The sequence below is a fragment of the Quercus robur genome, chromosome 9 (genome assembly GCF_932294415.1).
Source record: "Quercus robur chromosome 9, dhQueRobu3.1, whole genome shotgun sequence".
Classification (NCBI taxonomy): domain Eukaryota; kingdom Viridiplantae; phylum Streptophyta; class Magnoliopsida; order Fagales; family Fagaceae; genus Quercus; species Quercus robur.
In genome coordinates, this window is record NC_065542.1 from 54,550,332 (window position 1) to 54,571,579 (window position 21,248).

A 21,248-nucleotide genomic window follows, 5' to 3' on the forward strand; every position below is an offset into this window, starting at 1 on the left:
TGTGAGAAAGGTGGTCAAGATGAGTGACTTTTAGGTGAACAAATTAAGCTTGTTTGACGCATAGTTATGAACAGCATAAATGGTGATGTGGAAGGCATTTTATGCTTAAGTAGGTGAAAAGAGGATGACAAATGCTAACATTGGAGAAGCTACTATAAATATTGTATCACTATCATGTACCAAGGTTTGGATTAGCGGTATATGCAAGTAACTCCCCTCTTTCCGTGTTGTTGAATCCACTGGACTAGCTCGGCAAACCGTGATCAATTCAATTGTATTCATTTAGTAAGAGTCTTAGTTTTTCTTGAGTGTGTTTTAAGCTCCATTCTAGACCAAAGATTCAAGACCAAGAAAAACAGAAGTTTATGTGATATCGAAACCACTTGACACCAACTCAATCGATCGAGAATCACTTATCTCAACCTATTGATGCAAAAGTCTTGACTTATCAAAAATTTTGCATAACAGAATCCAGGTATGTTTCAATCAGCCTAGGGTTTAGTGGTTTTCAAGCAAATGTATAAAAGTGACCCTAGGGCACATATTTCAAGACTTTGTAAAACTGTGTGGTGTACACAATCATAGGAGATATTTGGTGTAACACCCTGATCTAATTTTATAATTAAACTATGTGTTTAAGTGGTTAAGTATTACTAATATTTTAAGCCACTTACTTACTAAAATTAATATAAGAGTATTTAATAAACATATTATTTTATAATACCTTTGAATAAGAATTGTAAAGATTATAAATAATTGAAGGGCCTTTTGTATTATATATGTATATATATATACACACACTAAGTATGTACAAACTATATTAAGTGGTTTAAGTTATTAGATATATAGTTGGCGTTTTAATTAGGCATATGATGCATGAGATGTTATAATGGAAATTCCACCCACATGCAATCAATTGAAATTCAACACATGTAAAGCCAAAGTTTCATGCATGCGAACAAATCCAAAGACCAAGACTTGGACATGCAATCACCAAGCTCCAACTCACCTCTTCCTTGACTTTCTCAAACAAATAGAACATCCAAGAAGCTCCTTACCTCTCCATTTCCCACGGGTACACAAATCAGAATTCTCACCCACTTTACACTCTTTTCTCTTAAGGAAAGAGCTAAGAAGCTCCCTTGAGTCTTTCTTTTGAGTCCAAGGGTTGACACACACCAAAAGAAAGATAAGTCTCCATCTTATCTCATATTTGACTCTTTCAAAGAACCTACAACAATCAAGAACTCACTCCCTCTTTCATTCCTACGGGTCCAACACAAAAAGAAGGAAAAGCTCTCAATTATTTTTCTCCCTTTCACACCTATGAGTCCAGCAACAAGAAGGAAGCTTTTTTCAACTCTCTCAAGCTCTCTACCTCTCATACTTTCTAGTCCAGCCACTAGGAAAGGGAAATCCTTTCATGTGTAACCAGAACACAAGTCTAAGCTCCTTCAACTATAGGCTTTCGGTTCCTCTGCTTTCAGGTGTAACCAGAACACAAGTCTAAGCTCCTTCAACTGTAGGCTTTCGGTTCCTCTGCTTTCAGGTGTAACCAGAACACAAGTCTAAGCTCCTTCGACTGTAGGCTTTCGGTTCCTTTGCTTTCAGGTAAGGGATAAGTTATATGGGTATTTGGTAAGTCATGAGGTTATTTTAAAGTAAATTATGCATTAAAAGGTTTTTGATTAGAGATATGGCATATAATCATTACTCTGACAAAGATATGTTCGTGAGTTCTCGATGTATATGATTTAAGCATATTGATGCCATTACTAATTTCCATGAACATGATGTTTAATGAAAAGAATCGAAATGCTATTATTATGAAATGTTATTCAAAATAAGAAATTTTGGTATGATGTAAAGTATGAAATGTTTTTGGGTTATGTCCTCTGGTGATCTGAACTTGGCTAGTAGGGGTTACTTACTGGTTTTCCATGGAAAAATGTTATATGTTTAGCCATTTAAAGTAGAGGAAATGGGGTTGCCCGTAACTCTAATCTGAATAAGGCATTCTCCCCAATGTGTATAGACAGTGGGGAGGAATAAAACCTTGAGGAGATGTGCCATCAGGCCTCTCAAAGAGGACAATATCATGCACACGAGGTCACCCAAATGTGATGAGACCTTCTCTGTACAGACTTATCAGATATGGACTAACCAATAAGTTATTTATGAACAGCTATGTTATGTTATTAATCATGAGAGAATTATTTTGTTAAAATGCATTGTGAAAAGTAAAAGCTCTCATGGCAAGAAAAAGTTTCTGATGAAAAAAAAAGCTGTTCATTAAAGATAAAAGTTTCTGAAGTTCTATTGTGCTATAAAGATAAAGTTTTTGATGAAAGTACAAGTTTATGTTTAAAAGTTATCAGATACTTGTTCTTTATGAAACATTAAGTTTTATGACTATGAAAGTTATAATATTTTTTGGGAAGAGGTTTATAAAGAAAGGTTTTCTTATTGAGTCAAGATGTTTCCAATTTAATACAAAGTTGTCGATTATCTAATTTAAGTTAAAATGATTATTTTGTAATAAGAATATACATATGGTGACTTTGTAGAAAATGAAAGAAGTTTAATCCGAAAAGTTTTGGTAATGTTAACCTGATAAGAAAAATGAGAACAATTATTTTCTATGAAGAGCGTATAAGCTATTATTATGAATAGTATAAAATACTATGCATGAAAAGATGTTCTCCTATTCAAATATTCATAGAATGAAATGATTTAATTTACATGCATCCTTATTGAATTCTCATATATCTTACTTTTACTGAGCTGTGTAGCTCACCCCTTCCACTCTTTTAGTTAGCAGGTTTTATTTTGGAGCAGAGGAAGTCTTAGTCGAGTTTTGGAGGGAGCTGATTTTAGTTTTTATGTATAGATCCTAAATTAGCAATTTGATGCTTAGATTTGTAGTAAGGTGTATTTTAGGATCTAATGAAAGTTGTGTACCTTAAAGTATTAAGAGATGTATTATGTGAAATTCTGAATTTGAATAATTGATGGATTTTGTCAATCTTTGAGTACAATGTAGATGCTCTGAATATCAAATGAAAGGTTATATAATTTAAGTAAAGAAAAAAAAAGAAAAAAAAGAAAAAAAAAAAAAAAAAAGAAAAAAAAAAAAAAAAAAAAGAGGGAAGCTTTTGCAAAAGTTTTGTTAAAAGTTAAGTTGGTTCTTGGTAATATCAGGTTTAGGCTTGATATTAGCATGCCGATCATGGTCACAAATCCGGGTATCGGGTTTGGGGCGTGACATTTGGGTACTCTCTAACGCATCAACTGGAGATCCAAATTCATGATTTTGAAGATCTGGTGATCAAGATGAAGTTATTGCATTCGATTAAAAAAGAATTGTTGGAGTTAATCTTCAAATGGGTACTTGGAACTCATGAGTGAGTGTTCACGTTCAACAGAGGTCACTTGTAGAAGAGTCAATCAATTCAGACCTACATGTGGTCACTTTACTAAATAACACATATGTTAGTAATAGATTTAAAGTTAAGCCTATTGTATATATTTCAAATTTACATAGTAGAGCTATTTTCTTTATGGTTGTTAGTTAAGCCCCCAACAGTGGTTTTTACTTTGGAATTCTTATTCCATTGGTTTCCCTAGGTAACTAAATTATGTATTCATCTATTTATTTATTTATTTATTTATACAATACTGTGTATGATAATATCTATCAAGTCTAGAACATAATTAGAATAATTAAATATTTGGCTTAAAATAGTAGGATGGAATACAAAGGTGCTATAGCGGGAAGATGATGACAAATGCAATAACGGATTGGGTGCTTGTCCTTGCCCCTACATACACTTTTGTTGCATCCCCACAAAATATATATATATATATATATATATATATATATATATGGAATTGAGCATTCTTCTATCTTTTTTGGATAATTCATAACTTTTTATTGTTACAAAGCAGAAACACTTAAAACACTGAGACTTCAGTTAGTCCACTACAACAACGGCATCTGCCCTGACCTATACATTAAAAGATCATCTCCACTTGAAAACAGTGTTACATCATCCCAACCCAGTTTTACATAGAGATATGAGCCTTCGGACTATACTACAGCATCAGATTGGTGTTATCTTACCCAACATCTTCTTTTAAAAAATAAGACCAATCACAAACCCAGCTACTAGCAAAACTTTTAAGCAGAAGCCATGAATGATGGAATGTGGTACTCTCCAGTTATAACAGATAACTCTGTTTAGGTTAGGATAGAGTTGCAGTAACTTCCTTTGAACATCATTCTAAACTTAACATCCTTTCTCATTCTCTTCACTTTAATTTCCTCTGTTTTGACCTCTCCATGAATTCTTAAGTTTCTCTGAGACCTTATGTGATAGACAGTAGCCCACCAAACCACTCTGCACAAGAAAGTTCTGAGGCTCTTTCCTTTGATAGTCAGCTACCCACATGAGTGCCTATTGGACCCAAGCACCTGTCTATCATATATCATGATAACATGCACACGTCTGCCCACGTATCCTATGTACTTTCTGATAAGTGTACTCCGCTGAAATTTCATCAGACAATGTAACCGAACCCCCTATGACACATTTTTCTTTCATCCTGAAGTAAAATGCATTATGATATTAGTTATGCCAATAACATATGGGCAACACCCAAAAAGGATCTGATAGATACTAATATATAACACAGAATATGCAATTACAGTACAAAATGAGTTTACATGATGTGCAAATAGCAACATGAAAAACCAAGCAATCAATTACAATTAGTACCAAGAAAAGCCTCTGAGAAATTACTAATTTTCAATTCTCGTCCCAGGATGAATTTGGCAGAATATCTCATCTGTTTCCAATTCGTGTTACCTCTAAGTGTTCATCATGTGTTCCTTTTCCCTCTTGTAGTCATATCTGAACATCTTAATTTCAGCATTGCGCAATAATGAATTTTTGCTATATAGATAAGTTGGTAAAAGTATCGCTCTACAAGCAAGCCCATTTTAAAAACTTGAACCCCAAGCTGGTTTAACAATACATCTTATCACATGCTTCATAGGTTGAAGCATTTAGAAAGAAGTTGTCAAGAAAAACAATGTAGTAATATTTTCATCAGCTAGCCATCCACACATTCTCAATTAAACTACATATAAATCAACTACATTTTACCTTAGGAAGATACACGTCCAAAACATAGCTAAACTGACTGAAATGCAACTGCACATTATCAACTGTAGATTCAATCGGAATACATCCTATGAAAAGCCTCTTTCTCCACTTAGCAGCTGAACTTGTCAAAGGCTTAACAGCACAGTCATCAGCAGAAGCAGAACCAACCACCATTTCTGCACAGTCATCAACAAGTCTTCTTTACGTCCAGAAGATAATAGTCAATTCACAGGCATCTGACCGGTTACATGAGCATGATCTGCAGGAGAGCAGAGTCAACAGCAATATGCACACCCCCCACCCCCAAAAAAACAATTTTAAAAATTGACAGCTTGAGAGCCAATATACTAGCATAGCATTGTAAATATTTTCTAATGTACAATAAGGATATCCATAATGACTGGAAGCAGAACTATCCGATGTCCTGTAAAATGGAGAACCAAACCAAAACTAAGGAATAATATGGGCTCATTTAAATCTTGAGGATACATTTTCCAGTGCAGGTTGAGATGCAGAGAACAATATAAATCATGCACATGAGATCTATCAACAAAATTCCATATTGGGACATTATCCCATAAAAGTGTTTGTGAACACTAGCATTGGACCCAATATCACATAGATCATACACACAAGCAGTATGCTTCTCTCAGTTGTTACTTCCAATGACCACTTAAAATGATGTAAAGGGCTGGCAATCACATATTCTAATTTAAATTTCTTTTCTGTCAGTGCCAATCTAATTCAACTATAACCAACAAACAACAATGGTCTCGAACCTCTTAAGCTGCCTATTACAATGTTTATCCAAGAGAATAGGAAATATATACATTTTGGCAATGTTAATCTATCAATTATTGAAGAGTGAATACCCATTTTGCGGTAAAATTTCCAGTTATTATAAATGAGGAAGTGCTATTATGAGTGAAAGGATGGAAAAGTCATTACTCACCGAATCACAAAGAGAAATAGAAAGAAATGAGATATTTTATTTAAATTTAAGACAGAAGGAAGAGCACAGTAGTAATGAAGGCAACTGTGCAAGTAGTGGAGAGGTTATTCTAAAACTTGTTTTCCCATATCTTTAAGAATGGTATCAGTGGGGTTGTCTCAGTCTTTCAAGGTGAAATCTTCTTGTTCTACTGGGTCATGCCTCATAAATCATAATTAGAGTTTTGCATTTTTCTTTCACAATTATCAATCATCAATTGACGAATGAGACCCCAATTAACAGATAAAGAGGCCACACAATCCTTTATTTGCTTGCTTACACTACATATCACCTAGCTGTTTAAAGAGTAAGTCCAAACTTCTGCACTATCAAGGTTGGTCAATTTCTAGGAATTGAATCCTGGGTTCTAGGAATTGATGCTTTTGTACTATTTGGTAGTCTAGCCCTATCTTGATTTTGTTTATATATTTCAAGGGATCATGAGTTCACAGTTCATAGTATAATCATGGTTCTGATGATAAAATGCCAAACTCCCTTCCATTGTGAACTTGATAGAATGCCCCTTCTTAAAATCTAGAATCACAATGAGAAATTCCATACATAAGCACTAAAAAGCAACAGCCCTACCCACTTCTCACGACCTACATACCTACAACTTCAGCCAAGCCAAAAAGCACTTCACTTCATTATTGTGCAATGTACCAGTCATATAGCCTACAAATATTGTCTCAAACTTAACTACAAGCCAAAACTAATTATCAAATTACAAAACCAACATGATAGATAGTAGCTTACCTGCTGAACCAGAGCCACTGTAGGGGCGAGGATGATGCATATGCTCTTCTGGGGCTTCCTTATCAAGTGACCCAGCTCATGTATAAGCAGTACAGCAATGTGGTCATCCCACAACCTGTCCCCAAATAAACAACAATATTCTCCTCCAAAGCTTTCCGGCATAGCTCCAACTGGTACCTTCAGAAAACATGTATACAAAACAACGTAAACCACAATAAGGTCCTATTTTCTTGGAAAAATACATTTTATTTAAAGGAAAGAAATTGCCAGCAAAGCCAAACACAACTGGCTTACTAGAGCTGCGCTTATGTGTTCTGAAAAGTTTCTAAGAAAATTATAGGATTTTAAGAAATAAATAAATATGTGTGTGTGTGTGTGTTGAAGGGAAACCAAAAAATTAAGAACTCAAGAAATAAGTCAGGACGGGAACTGCTATTTCAGCCCATATGATTCAAAAGCTTTTTACCCCTTTCACACTATTTAACCTCAAGTTTCCTTTTAGCCAAACAGAAATAGCCCCAAACCCAGTTCCACTCTCCATCATCATCAGCATCAACCCCAGACACTCAAAGACAGTGTAGTGGTCGTTGTAGTAAGCACCAAACCCTGTGCTCTGGGTAGTACGAACATCTCTGCCATCCAGCATTGTAGCCTCTTTATCTGCTATTGGTTTCTAAATGACAAATAAGATGATGAGAAGTTTCTAATTCTTGGGCAAACTCAACACAAAATCCGAAAACCAAAAGGCAAATTTCCAAAACTTCATACAACAGAAAAAAATAAATAAAAAATCATTGACTCAATTTTCAGATTTCAAAAGGGTTAATGTGGTGAAGAAAAACAAAATCACGTGCCTTTTTTCTTTTTTTTCAAAAGGGTCCAAATATTCTACTTTCCATTTTATTACACAACAACATTGAAGTGGGGCTGCATCTATTCAATTGTATTCTCCTATTCCTATGCAAAATATTGTAGCAAATACTATAGAACAACAAAAGTGCTGATTTTACCCTCTAGCATAATTGAACAAAAATGATGAACACACAATCAATTGCAAACTAGTCCCATAAGAAAGAGAAAACGGTGACTTACAAAAAAATCAAAGAGAAAACAAAAAGTTTCTCAACTGTGCAGATTCATCAAAGTTGCCACTTTCACTGGGATTCCTCTTTCCTCACTCACAATCAGAGTCACCTTGTCCTTGTATCCATGAATTCCCAATCCAATTTTCAATTAGTTTAGGGTGCTCTGTCCACTTTGGGTGTGGTGGTTCATCATCACGGCTTTCCTTGATTTTGGTATCTTTCTCTAAATTGCCCCCTAAATCATCATCCTCATAATAAGGAGTGATAATGCAGCTGCTAGACCCAGGCTTAGTTTGTTTGAGATCTTTAATGTCTTGCTCAAATATCAAATGGGCTCCGCATTTCGTAACCTCCAAGCCTGGACCTTCTGTTTCAAATGTAAGCTCAATTTGGGTGAATTCATTAGGAACCAATTCTTCTTTGTGGTGGCTTTCGAAGAAGAATGCACCATAGAGAAAATATTCGAGCCAAAGATGATACGATTCAATCTTACCAAATTCCTCCGATAAAGGAAGCCACACAGCGTCATATCGATCTCCGTTGGCTTCAACGAAACACCGAAGCTTATGTGTATATATCGTACCTCTAATATGACGAATATGAAGTTGGTGAAGTGGATGATGCCGGCGGAATATATAAACAGCACACACTGCGATTCCCATTAATTTGCTACTGAATAATAAATGTGAAGGCACTTGCAGATTCACTGAAGCCCCCACATTTTGGTGCCTAAACCAATTCGGAATTTCACTTCCAGGAATTGTGAGATATGTATTCGGAATTTCAACTCCAGGAATTGTGAGATATGTTTGACCCCACCTGCTACAGCATCTCTGAAACAAATAAATCATGATGTTTAGAACTTCACTCACATGCAAGAGAGAGGGAGAGAGAGAAGGAGAGAGACAGACAGACCTCAATGATATAATTTCTTAGAATTGTTGACAACAGGTCTCCTTTGCCTTGATTATAAATGAATTTGACGCAATTGAGAAGATATATTATATTCGGCCAAAAATCATAATCTGGACTTAATGTTTCCAGTGAGGTACACCCTCTTGCATCGATAAAATACGCATTCAATAGAAGCTTGGGCAGCATTTGAAGTTGAGTGCAACCACTCAAGTAAAGGTATTGCAAATTAGATAGTTGATTGATGCTTTCGGGAAGGCAAACAAAATTGTTTCCTTTTAGATTTAATACTTTTAAAGATGACAAGGACCCAAAAATACTAGGAATCGTTCGAATATTGCAATAACTTAAATCCAATTCCATCAAAGACAATAAACCTTGTAAAGAACACACTAACATGCCCATGGGATCAGGACTTCTTTTTCGTTGCATTAAAGGAAAACTCAGGAGCGTATTGAATGATTTAGATGATAACCTCACACATCCACGGAGAGATAGTACTTTCAGATTTTTTAAGTGAACAACAGATAAAGGAAGTCCTGTTATAGCAGTTTCACTCAAGTCTAACTCCTCTAGACCTTTGATATTACCCAAATTCTTTGGTAGTGTATCAAGTTTTGAGCAACCCGATAAAGTGAGAATTTTTAGAGACATCAAACAACAACATGCATTTGAAAGACTTGAAAGGTTTTTACAGTCTCTCAGATCCAATTCAATAAGGCCAATTAAATGCTCCACTGATAATGGTAGATCTTTTATAGCTGTCTCACTCAAACAAAGTTTCGACAAACGTGACATATTTCCTACAATTTCTGGAAATTTCTTCAGTCTTGAACAACCACCAAGATCGAAAATTTCAAGTGCTTCCAAGTTGATCTTGTGAGGAAGGCTTTCGATACATTTGCAACCATTCAGATCCAATCGAATAAGTTGTTTGAGATCTCCAAGAGATGTGTGAATCCTATATAGTCTTGTACAATGTCGAAAAATCAATTGCTTAAGCTTCGGGGCTCCACTAAGATCTGGCATCTCAATCAAGTTTTGAGAGTCACTTAGGTCAATGAGTCTTAACTTGCCTAAATTCTGCTATAAACCAAAAAAAAAATTATTACATAAAGTCAAGTCTTAATGAAAACGAAGAAAATGCACATTTTCATAACTAAAAATCTTACCATGTTTCCATTCCATAGTTGTTTGATGCCACTACAATGCATTCTCAATTCAACAAGTTTGTTTAGTTGGAAATTGGTTGGTAAACATTTTAAATGATATCCATGCCATTCAAGAAGACGTAACTCATTAGAAAGATAATTGAGGCCTTGTGGAAGTTGCACCTTACCTCTAATGAGGTCTTTTGGAAGTTGCATAGTACCATTTATGAAGTCTTCTGGAAGTTCCTCACTACTAATTTTAAGCAATCTCAAATTTTTCATCTTTGAAAAGGCTTCAGCACTCAGGTGTTCCTCTTTTTGAATAGGTATGTTTACCATTATGCCTTCAACTACCTCTGTTCCCTAATAAGAAAAAACAACGAAATTAGAATAATTGGTAAACTGTTAGAAAATTTTATAACAATATATATACTTTTTTAAGTTCAAGTTTGTACTAGTCAACTTACAGAATTATTCTTCAATACATCAATGACTTCATCATAAATCCACAACCTACTACGTCCACCAGGCTCTTTAGGAGATTCAAGACGAACGATTTCTTGACCCATATCTTGCAGCAAATCATGCATCCATAAAATTCCATGGTCATCAATGGTTATGAGAGATTTGTCCTTAAGAACACCAATATTGTAGTCTAGATAATAACCAAAACTTTCCAGTATATCTCTTATGCAATCTATGTTCTCCCCTTTGAAAAAACATGCAATATCTAAAAACAATCCTTTTTGTGTATTTGCTAACCCATCAAAACTTATTTGAAGTACATCCAAAATGTTTCTATTAGGTTCTTCTTTTACTTTATCTAGGGCACTTTTCCATTCATTCCTTCCTTTAGCATACAACGAAGAACCTACAACTTTAAGAGCTAAAGGAAGGCCTTTTGCGTAATTCACAAAATCCATAGACAAATCCATATAACTTTCTTCAGGATGGGTTTTCTTAAAAGCACCCCAACTAAAAAGCTCCAAAGCTTCATCATCATTCAACCCTTCAATTGTATATATATCATCCACTTCATTTCTTTGCAAGAAATGACTATCTCTACTTGTTAGAATAATTCTACTCCCCGCACCAAACCAATCATGTTTCTTTGCTAATGCTCCTAATTGATGTTCTCCATCCACATCATCAAGAACAATAAAAACCTTTTTATTACGTAATCTATGGCTTATAAAATCGATTCCCTCATAAACATCCCATATATTTATTTCCCTTTCCATGAGGATCTTAGAAAGAAGTTGTTTTTGTAAAGAAACTAGACCTTGATTTTTAGTTTCTTCTCTAACATTAGCAATAAAGCTACTAGCTTCAAAGTTACCTGAAATTCTTCTATAAATTTCTCGTGCAAGAGTTGTTTTGCCCATTCCACCCATCCCGCATATCCCAACAAAGCGAACATCACCCAACCCTTCACCTAAGCATGAACCCAACATTTCCTCCACACGTGAGTCTATTCCAACAAGGTTCTCATAAACACTTGAGAATTTATGATACAACTCATGAGGGCATATCCTTCCAATGATTTCTTGGATAACTTTTGATTCATAACTGCAAAGAAAATTGCAAAACAATAATTTTGATGAGGCAAAGCTAGCCACATTTAAAGATAAAGCATTTAGCATATAATCATAATCTTTGCTTTGTTCAGCCATATTGAGAATGCCTAATTATATTTAGTCCTCTTTGTTTTACAATTCTTGAATGCTATTTTCAGCGGCCTTTTTTCATAATAAAATAAAATAAAACAATTGAAGTATTAGCTGTATAATTCTACTTTTCTCCTAACCACTTGCTTTGGACATTTTTACTTGCTTATTTTTTTTCTTCATATAAAAAAAAATGATGTATTAACTTTAACTGTATAATTCTACTTTTCGCCTAACCACTTGCTTTTGATATTTTTACTTGCTTATCAAGACAATTCTGCCAAAAACATAAAGTAGCAATTCGAATGAAAACATTACAGGTGGGTGGGTAGCTTATATAAAGCAAAGCCATGTAGACTCCATAAGTCACATGTAGAATGAGGATTACCAAGTTCGTGACTTTTTGCTCATATTGGGTAATTTAGGGACTACCATGCCAAACTATGCAAATTCAAAGTCCAATTTGAGATTATAATTTCCAAAGTTTGTAATATACATGGGACAAAGAAATTCATTGCAAGATGCATAATGGAGACAATTTTAGAGATATTAGGGCCAAATTTGTTTAAGGCCCAAGTCTGTGTAATTATGTACTTGCATGACACTAATTTTGAACTACTAGGATTTGAATAGGGTTAGTCTAGGTTATTTTTAAAATAGTTAAATACTGACGAAGTAAAAGGAAAAAGACAAAGGTAAGAAATGATAAATAAATTCAAAAAAAGAAAAGAAAAGTTGACAATAAATAGCATTATTTCAAAGAAATTCTTACTTATCCTTTAAATCCCATCCAGAAAGATTGGCAACTTTTGTTAGAGCAGCTTTCCACGTCTCTACATTTCCCATGTTATCCTTGAAACTCTCTTCATGTCTATCAAAGGCTTCGGCGAAAGTCCCCTTATGATTCCGCACATCACTAGGATCTACATAGTGAAAGACAGGTAGAACTGCCAATTCGGTCTTTTCCATGCACTCAATGATCTTTGTTAGTTCAATCAAGCACCACTTTGAAGAAGCATAGTCTCTTGATAAAATAATGACAGCAAACTTTGATTCTTCTATTGCTGTCAAGAGTTCTGGGGCAATTGATGTACCTCGCTTCAGTTTTTCATCGTCCTTGAAAATGGATATGCCTTTCTGTTTCAAAGCTGTATATAAATGATCTGTAAATCTTTTACGGGTGTCGTCGCCTCTGAAACTAAGAAATACATCATATTTCTCTCCTTTGGAAGAAGAAGAAGAAGAAGAACAAGAAGATGATGGAAGAAGAGCCATAAAAGAAATGGAAGAGCTTGAATAGTGAGGTTAGAGATTTAGGAAATTTTGCAGGTGTGACTGAAAAAAACTCAATAAAGCTTCTTGCAATAAGAGTGAGAAAATGGGTCAAAAGTTTTTATATTCAATGACCCATTAACTCATTTTTTGTTAGAGTTGGTGGGCAAGTGGGCATCCATCTGAGTGAGTGAAATTTCCCCAGGCCAGGACGAGTGAGGGAAAAGCTTTTTTCACGTGGGCATGGGCCCCATCTGAGTAGACGTCCGCATGCACAGGAATATACTTGGAAGAGGAGGACCACTTGCACGCGGAATCTAATAAAAATTTCACTCACTCAATATCACAATTTATTAAAATAGTCTACAATGAGTAGTGAAAAAAAAGGTGGTTGGTATTTTTTTAAAAGAAAAAAAAGGTGATAAGTTGATGAAAAAATAGTGAATAAGTTTCTTTGAATAGATTACTTGTGAACGTCAATCCTTCTATAGGTTATTTTTTGCTAAATAATGGTCCTCTTTTTTTTTGAAAATAAAGGACAAAATTGTTACAATTCCCACTGAAAAAATTAACATAATTATATATTTTGGAAATTTGATTGCTAGAGTGTATGTTCTTTATGTTATTAATAAGCATATCAAATTTCATGTCAATCAGATGTCATTTATTATTCGATCTATAAACTTATTTTTTATACATAATTTTAGAGTACAAAAATTTCAAATTTAAATATTTAATTGATGACATATCTATTGATATTTAATTTTCTAAAAATTTTGCAAACGTGAAAGATATAATGAAAAAAATAATTAATGGAGTTCGTTGACAAACTTTGTCCTAAAATAAAATAAATAAATAAATAAAAAAATGGTTAACAAGACAGAACTATAAAGATGCAATGATATATGTACTTCTCTATCAAATAAGATATCTTTGGAGTCATTGAGTACACAGCAACGGTAGAACCTTCAAGTTCATGTGTTTCAGATATTATCCGATCTACTGAATTTGTAAACAGACCAAGCAATACCATGAGGTTAAATGGTAGACCAATTTGTGTCCAGATACATAATATAAAATACAACAAATGGTGAAGTTCCACAATGGTCAATCTTCCAAGCCACACCTTAAACACTGTACTCAGTTTAAAATCTCTATTAAATTAACACACAGGAAAGTACGTGGTTGTTAACTTGTAATAAGAATGAGCAGATGGGTCAACCGTTCATTTTCTAGGACCCATCAATTTAACTTTTTTATTAGAGTCGTTGGCCAGGGCATCTCACTATAAGTTGTCACGTCAAAATTTAATATTTATACTTGAGCAGATGGGTCAACAGTCGCATAAAGTCTTTCTTCTTTATTTAATATTTATTGCCAAACTAACTTTTGTGTTTTTCAGTGGGCTACATCTGCGCAAAGCATAGGAAAATACTTGGAAGCTATCCAAATTCCAAAACAAAAAATACAAAAGGAAATCGGAAAATGCTAGGAAAACACCTGGGAGGTAAGGCCACTTGCACACGTCACAATTTATTGAAATTGAACAATAATGTCACTTTGTAATATGAGAGTACTTAATTGGATAATAATATCTTTATTTTTTAAATAATATAAATTTTATTAAAAATATTTTTATGAATAAATGTGATAATAAATATGATTGTTACTAGTTGAATAAAATAATAAATAAGTATTTGAAATTTTTTTTAGAGTAATTTGTAGGATTATGCTTCACTCTTTTTTCTGTTACTTTCTTCTTCTGTTTTCTTTGACTACCAAACCCCACTTTTGCTGCTTTTTCTCCGCGTGGGCTCCATCTATGCAGGCCTCCATTTGCATAGGAAAAAACCTAGAATTCGGAAAGAAAAAAAGCAAAGAAAAGGAAAACTATCATTTTGTACAAGGAACCATATCCCCATCTTTCATTTTTGATAAATTATAACTTACTCATATGTAGTTTGATTGATTTTTTTTTTTTTTTTTGAAACGTAGTTTGATTGAAATTCAAGTTGCCTACTTATAATTTAAAATTTGATAATTTACCTACTGAGATTTGATTAAAATTTAAATTGCCTATTTATAGTTTGAAATCCCATAATAAAAATATTCTACCCGATCCTATTTAATCTTATGTTTTTTTTTTTTTTTGAAGAAAAGAGACATAAAAATTCATTTTCTTCAATACAAGAGGGCCGGGTCACAAAAGTTCATTTTCTATGATCCACCAATTAATTAATTTATTTTAGTCGGTGGGCACAGTGGGCATTCCACCATAAATTGTTGCATAAAGTCTTTCTTCTTTTCTTCTTTCTTTCCTCAAAAAAAAAGTCTTTCTTCTTTGTTTAGAGTCGGTGGGCAAGTGTCGCATAAACTCTTCCTTCTTTATCTATATATATATATAAAACCGAAACCTTTGCTGGCACCACAATTTTCCACGTCAGCACAATATTTAAAAAATAAAAAATAAAAATAAAAACATTATAACTCCTCAAAACCCTAGCAACCTTACCCCTCTCTCAAGTTAAGAAATATAAAACTACGGTTTCTGCAAACTCTCAAAATAAAAACATTATAACTCCTAAAAACCCTAACAACCTTACCCCTCTCTCAAGTTAAGAAATATAAAACCATGGTTTCTACAAACTCTCTCTCTCCAGACGTAGGAAGCCCTAAACGCACGGTATAGCATTCAAGATCTACAACGCATGGTATAGATTTTAGCTTATAAAGTTCAGCTTTTGTAAGGTTAGTTTTGTTTATATATTAATTAATACATAGTACTTTGTTCACCATTGAATACTCATATAATCAATTTCCAATTTAGTGTTCAAGAATTAAACCAAAATTCTAACTGCACTATCATAAAATATTATTATTAGTATGAATTTTATGGAGTTACGGTGTTCAGGAATTAAACCAAAATTCTTTTAAATTATCTATAATATTTTGTCCTCCGAAAATTTTCTCTCTTTGATTTTAGTATATTGCGTTTCTTAAGCTATAGAGAGATTTTCTTTGGTTTCTGCAAACTCTCTCTCTCTCCAGATGTAGGAAGCCCTAAATGCATGGTATAGCATTCAAGATCTACAACTCATGGTATAGATTTTAGCTTATAAAGTTCAGCTTTTGTAAGGTTAGTTTGTTTATATATTTTGATAGAGAAACATGTACAATGGGGTACGGCTTAATAATCGCATTAATAGCCAATAGTTAATACCATTTGCAAATTCAATTCATGGAGTTGCAATTTTCATTAAATTGTTCTATGGCTTGAAGCACTTGCATTTTAACAAACTGGACATGTCTTTAAAGTCCTTTTATTTCTTTGGCGGGAAAAAAAGAAAAAAAAAAGGAGAGGATGTGTTAAAACTTGGCATCATCAACTTATAAGAGAGGATATATTACTCATAAAGATGTATGCACATGATCTACTTCCCTTTGCTTTTAGTGAAAGATTAAATGCACGCCAATGTTGAGATCAACCACTCTAAAAAAATAGTCTGTGCAATCATAAAATATTATTATTAGTATGAATTTTATGGAGTTGCGGTGTTTAGGAATTAAATTTTAAGGCTCAGTTGCACAATATGTGTAAATTCTTCAGAATGCTACTTTAAATAGTAAGTCAATGTGTCTCTTACATTTGGGTATTAGTTAGAATTGTTTTCAAATAATTGTACCAATAAAGGTGAATGTGTATAAATTTTGTTTAATTATCCCGTGCATCGCACGGGTTAGCGACTAGTTTAATATTTATTGTCAAACCAGCTTTTGTTTTTTTTCAGCTTTCACGTGGACGTGGGCTCATATGCACAGGAAAATACTTGGAAGCTTGTCCAAAAACTAAAAAGCAAAAAGAAAACGGAAAATGCTAGGAAAACACCGGGAAAGGTATGGGCTGCTTGTAGACAGAATCTAATACAAAATGCACTCACACAATATCACAATTTATTAAAATTGAACAATAATGTCACTTTGTAATCTGGGGATACTTAATTGAACTATAATATCTTTTGTGGGGACCGGCCCAGAATAACAAGTTGGCTGGGCCTTGGGCCCGTCCGAGGACCATTATGTCCGAGGAGACGTCGCGGCCCATAATCCCTGCCTAAGCCAACTGGGGCGAAGAAAACACGTCCGAGGAGTAATTCCTCCTCGGACATTCCAAAGTCCAGGTCAATGATGCATCCCAGTTACTGTAGCCCTCACTCCAAACACGTAAAAAGAAAGGAGGCTCAAAATATCCCAGCAAAGGCTGTCACCACCACATTAAATGCACCACAACTACTCTCCTGGCCGCATTAATGAAGAGAAGACCCCTGAACAGTGTTACCTTGGTCACTGCAACTCACAAAGAACTGATAAGGGCATCTGATGGGACAGGTGCTCAAGTGGGGGTTTGGATGATCAACAAGTGTAGGGCCCAGATGATAAAAGAGAGCCTATATAATATGTAAGAGTCCCTCAGAAGAAGAGGACGAAAAAAAGAGAGAAGAGAGGGGAGGGGAGCAAGGATTCACTGTATGAATGCATAAGCCATGAATAAAACTTCCACTTTCATGTCCATTTTCTTCATTCACGCTCCTACATCCACTAAAGACATGCAACGAACCGTCTAAGCCAACTGGAACCAAGTTCTTCAGCCCATACTCTACAAGATTCATTGTGTGGGACCTTTTGGGCCAAGGCCTGACCGTCCAGGACCAGGTTAACTAAAATCGTGTCCCTACAATTGGCGCCGTCTGTGGGAAGAACTAAGGTATCAGCTAGCACAACGGTCGAGCATGGCAGAACTAGGTCCACACCAGGAGAATCCTCACCAGGCTAACTCTCAACAGACACAACCCATTGAGTCCCAGAGGCAAAATAACCCTGCCAACCCAGGCGGCAGAGGGAATCGTGAGGGAAGCGTGCAGACTACCCAGACGAGCCAAAGTCGCACCTAGATAGGTAGTCGCGTATCCCAAAGGCGAAATAGTCATCAGGCCATGCAGCGAGAGATAGATGACCTGAAAAGGAAGTTACGACGTGTGCAGCAAAAACGATCTCCCTCTGGCTCAGATGAGTCCTCTAATGGGGAGGATGCGAGTTACCGACGGAGGTCAAGGACCCCCCCAAGTGAAACCTTTTCTTACGAAAGGGAACCACGCCCTGTACGGAAACATGAGAGCCCATCCAGCAAGGGTTCGGGAAATGATGCTATGAATAGGGCGCTAGACCAGATTTCAAGGTCACCCTTCATGTATAGAATCGAAGGGGCTAAGCTGCCTCGACACTTCAACCAACCGACGTTCGCCATCTATAACGGCCGAGCAGACCCGGTAGAGCACGTGAGTCAGTTTAACCAAAAAATGGCTATCTACTCGCAAAATGAAGCCCTGATGTGCAAAGTCTTCCCATCCAGCTTGGGACCAATGGCGATGAGGTGGTTCAATAGCCTGAAGACAAATTCCATAGGCTCATACAAGCAGCTCACTCAGGCTTTCTGCTCCCGCTTTATTACAAATACCAAAGTCCCTCGACCCCTCAGTTCGCTATTGTCCTTATCCATGCACGAGGGAGAGACCCTGAAAGCATATTCGGATAGATATTGGGAGGTGTATAACGAGTTAGATGACAACCATGATGATGTTGCTATCAGCACATTCAAAAGCGGTCTCCCCACCAAGCATGGCTTAAGGAAATCTCTCACTGGTAAACCAGTTGCCAACGTTCATCAGTTGATGGATAGGATCGACAAGTACAAAAGGGTGGAGGAAGATCAGCTGCAAGGAAAGGGAAAGGAGAAGATCATTCCCCCCAAAGCAAATGATTTTAGGTCGGAACGATATAACCATAACCAGGCGAGGAGAGATTTTTCGCGACAGGCTGGACAGAGTAACACGCAAATGGTGAATGCCGTGTTCAGGGAGCCAGTACAACAGGTGCTGGAGAAAGTAAGGAACGAGCCCTTCTTCAGATGGCCGGGAAAGATGGCTGGAGACCCTTCCAAACGTAACCAGAACCTGTACTGCCACTATCATCAGGACCATGGGCATACCACTGAGGATTGCAGGAATCTATGGAATCACCTAGATCAGTTGGTCCGAGAAGGGAAGCTACGTCATCTTCTACACCCCTTGAGCGGCCATCCCGGTCAAGCAATGCAAGAGCCTCGAAAGGATGTGTCATTAAGACCCCCCACCGGAACGATACATGTCATCCTTGCCGCACCAGGAAGAACTGGGCCACCCCCTTCCAAGGTACTGGCTGTTGGTCGACTCCCCTCCGAGGACAGGCAAAGGGAACCTAAAAGGTCTAAAAAGGGAAGCTCTTTGATACTAGGATTTTCGGACGAGGATAAGATAGGAACTATCCAACCTCACGACGATGCCTTAGTGGTTACGTTAAAAATCGGAGGCTTTGATGTGAAAAGGGTGTTAGTAGACCCAGGAAGTGCAGTAGAGATAATGTACCCCTGATCTATACAAGGGGCTGAACCTGAAGCCGGAGGATTTGACAGCTTATGACTCCCCCCTTATCAGCTTCGAAGGGGAGACTGTTACGCCAAAGGGGCAGATCAGACTACCCATACAGACTGGATCGGAGGTGGTGGAGGTAAATTTTATCGTGGTCGATGCTTACTCACCCTACACAGCGATAGTTGCCAGGCCATGGATCCACGCCTTGGAAGCCGTATCCTCCACACTTCACCAAAAAGTAAAATACCCATCCAGAGGTCAAGTAGAAGAGATTCGTGGAGATCAGGCCATGGCCAAGCAGTGTATGGTGGCCGCCATCTTACATCGGTCCCATGCCGAGTCCTCGACCCCTGGGAACTTATAGCAACCAGCCGCCTCGGCAGGGCAAGACAATGAGCTAGCCGAGGAGATAAGGTGCGAAAGTTTAGAAAAGTTCACTGTCAACAACGACCCAGAGAAATTTTTCCAGGTCGGCTCCGAGTTGCCTTCTCAAGAGAAAGAGGAACTGGTTGGATTTCTCAGAAGAAATGTCGATGTGTTTGCATGGGATGCCTACGACGCCCCGGGGGTTGATCCTAGCCTTATTTGTCACCACCTGAACGTTAACCCATCTTCCACTCCGAAGAAGCAACCACCCCGACGCCCCTCAAAGGAACATGCTAGTGCCGTAAGAGACGAAGTGGCAAAACTGAAAAAAGCAGGGGCTATTAAAGAGGCCTTTTACCCCGAATGGTTGGCAAATATGGTGGTGGTAAGGAAGAAAACAAGGAAGTGGAGAGTCTACGTGGACTTCACGGACCTAAACAAGGCGTGCCCGAAGGATCCATTTCCCTTACCTCGAATTGACCGATTGGTGGATGCAACCGTGGGCCACCCTCGAATGAGTTTCCTGGATGCCTTCCAAGGATCATCAAATACCCCTTGCGTTAGAAGATCAGGAGAAGACGGCTTTCATGACATTCGTCGAAAATTATCACTATAAGGTGATGCCGTTCGGACTAAAGAACGCAGGGTCAACCTACCAAAGGATGATGACCAGGATGTTCGAGTCACAGCTGGGCAAAATCATTGAGTTTTACATAGACGATATGGTTGTAAAAAGTAAAATGGTGTCCGAGCACGTGAAAGACCTTGAAATCATCTTTGCTATCTTAAGGGAGCACAAGTTGCGACTCAATGCTTCCAAATGTTCATTCGGGGTCGGGTCCGGGAAATTCTTAGGGTATATGGTAACCCACAGGGGAATAGAAGTAAGTCCCGATCAAATCAAAGCAATTAACAGCCTACAAGCTCCTCGGAATCCGAAAGAAGTACAGAAGCTCACTGGCATGATCGCAGCATTAAACAGGTTCATATCGCGATTAGCGGATCGATGTCGACCTTTCTACCTCTTGATAAATAAGTGGAAAGGGTTTGAATGGTCAGAGAATTGTGTTCGGGCCTTCCAGCAACTTAAGGAATACCTGTCACGACCACCCATCATGTCCAGCCCTGAGGCAGACGAGGTACTGTTTGCATACGTAGCTATAGCTCCCCATGCTGTAAGCCTGGTACTGATATGGACTGATAATGGGGTGCAGCGACCGGTTTACTACGTGAGCAAATCATTACATGAGGCCGAAGTGCGATACCTACCTTTGGAAAAAGCAATTCTGGCGATAGTACATGCCACACGGAAGCTCCCTTACTACTTTCAGGCGCATACGGTCATCGTTCTAACCCAGCTTCCCCTTCGAGCGGTGCTTCGAAGCGCCGACTACACAGGAAGGATCGCCATGTGGA

The 21,248-nt window shown here is 36.9% G+C and overlaps 1 protein-coding gene and 1 long non-coding RNA gene across 12 annotated transcripts in view; one reads left to right on the forward strand and one right to left on the reverse strand.

Moving 5' to 3' along the window:
* Positions 1-1,134: 1,134 nt before the first annotated feature.
* On the forward strand, positions 1,135-3,006 carry LOC126700145 (uncharacterized). Its single transcript, XR_007647052.1, has 2 exons — positions 1,135-1,611; positions 2,815-3,006. It is a non-coding gene; the product is annotated as an uncharacterized LOC126700145 (long non-coding RNA).
* Positions 3,007-3,882: 876 nt separating this feature from the next.
* LOC126700106 (TMV resistance protein N-like) overlaps positions 3,883-21,248 on the reverse strand; it is a 74,755-nt gene continuing 57,389 nt past the window's right edge. For 2 of the 11 annotated variants that reach the window (XM_050398100.1, XM_050398120.1), the window contains exons 2-9: positions 10,531-11,632; positions 10,085-10,426; positions 8,916-9,998; positions 8,008-8,833; positions 7,382-7,575; positions 6,916-7,092; positions 5,169-5,427; positions 3,883-4,605 (exon numbers count right to left, since the gene is read on the reverse strand). In XM_050398100.1, coding sequence (XP_050254057.1) covers positions 8,090-8,833; positions 8,916-9,998; positions 10,085-10,426; positions 10,531-11,632 — 3,271 coding nt within the window. In that variant the 3' untranslated portion in view covers positions 3,883-4,605; positions 5,169-5,427; positions 6,916-7,092; positions 7,382-7,575; positions 8,008-8,089. Of the gene's footprint in view, positions 4,606-5,168; positions 5,428-6,915; positions 7,093-7,381; positions 7,589-8,007; positions 8,834-8,915; positions 9,999-10,084; positions 10,427-10,530; positions 11,633-12,502; positions 13,222-21,248 lie in introns of those variants that run through there. The other 9 variants (XM_050398108.1, XM_050398103.1, XM_050398104.1 and 6 more) reach the window with 9 other exon arrangements.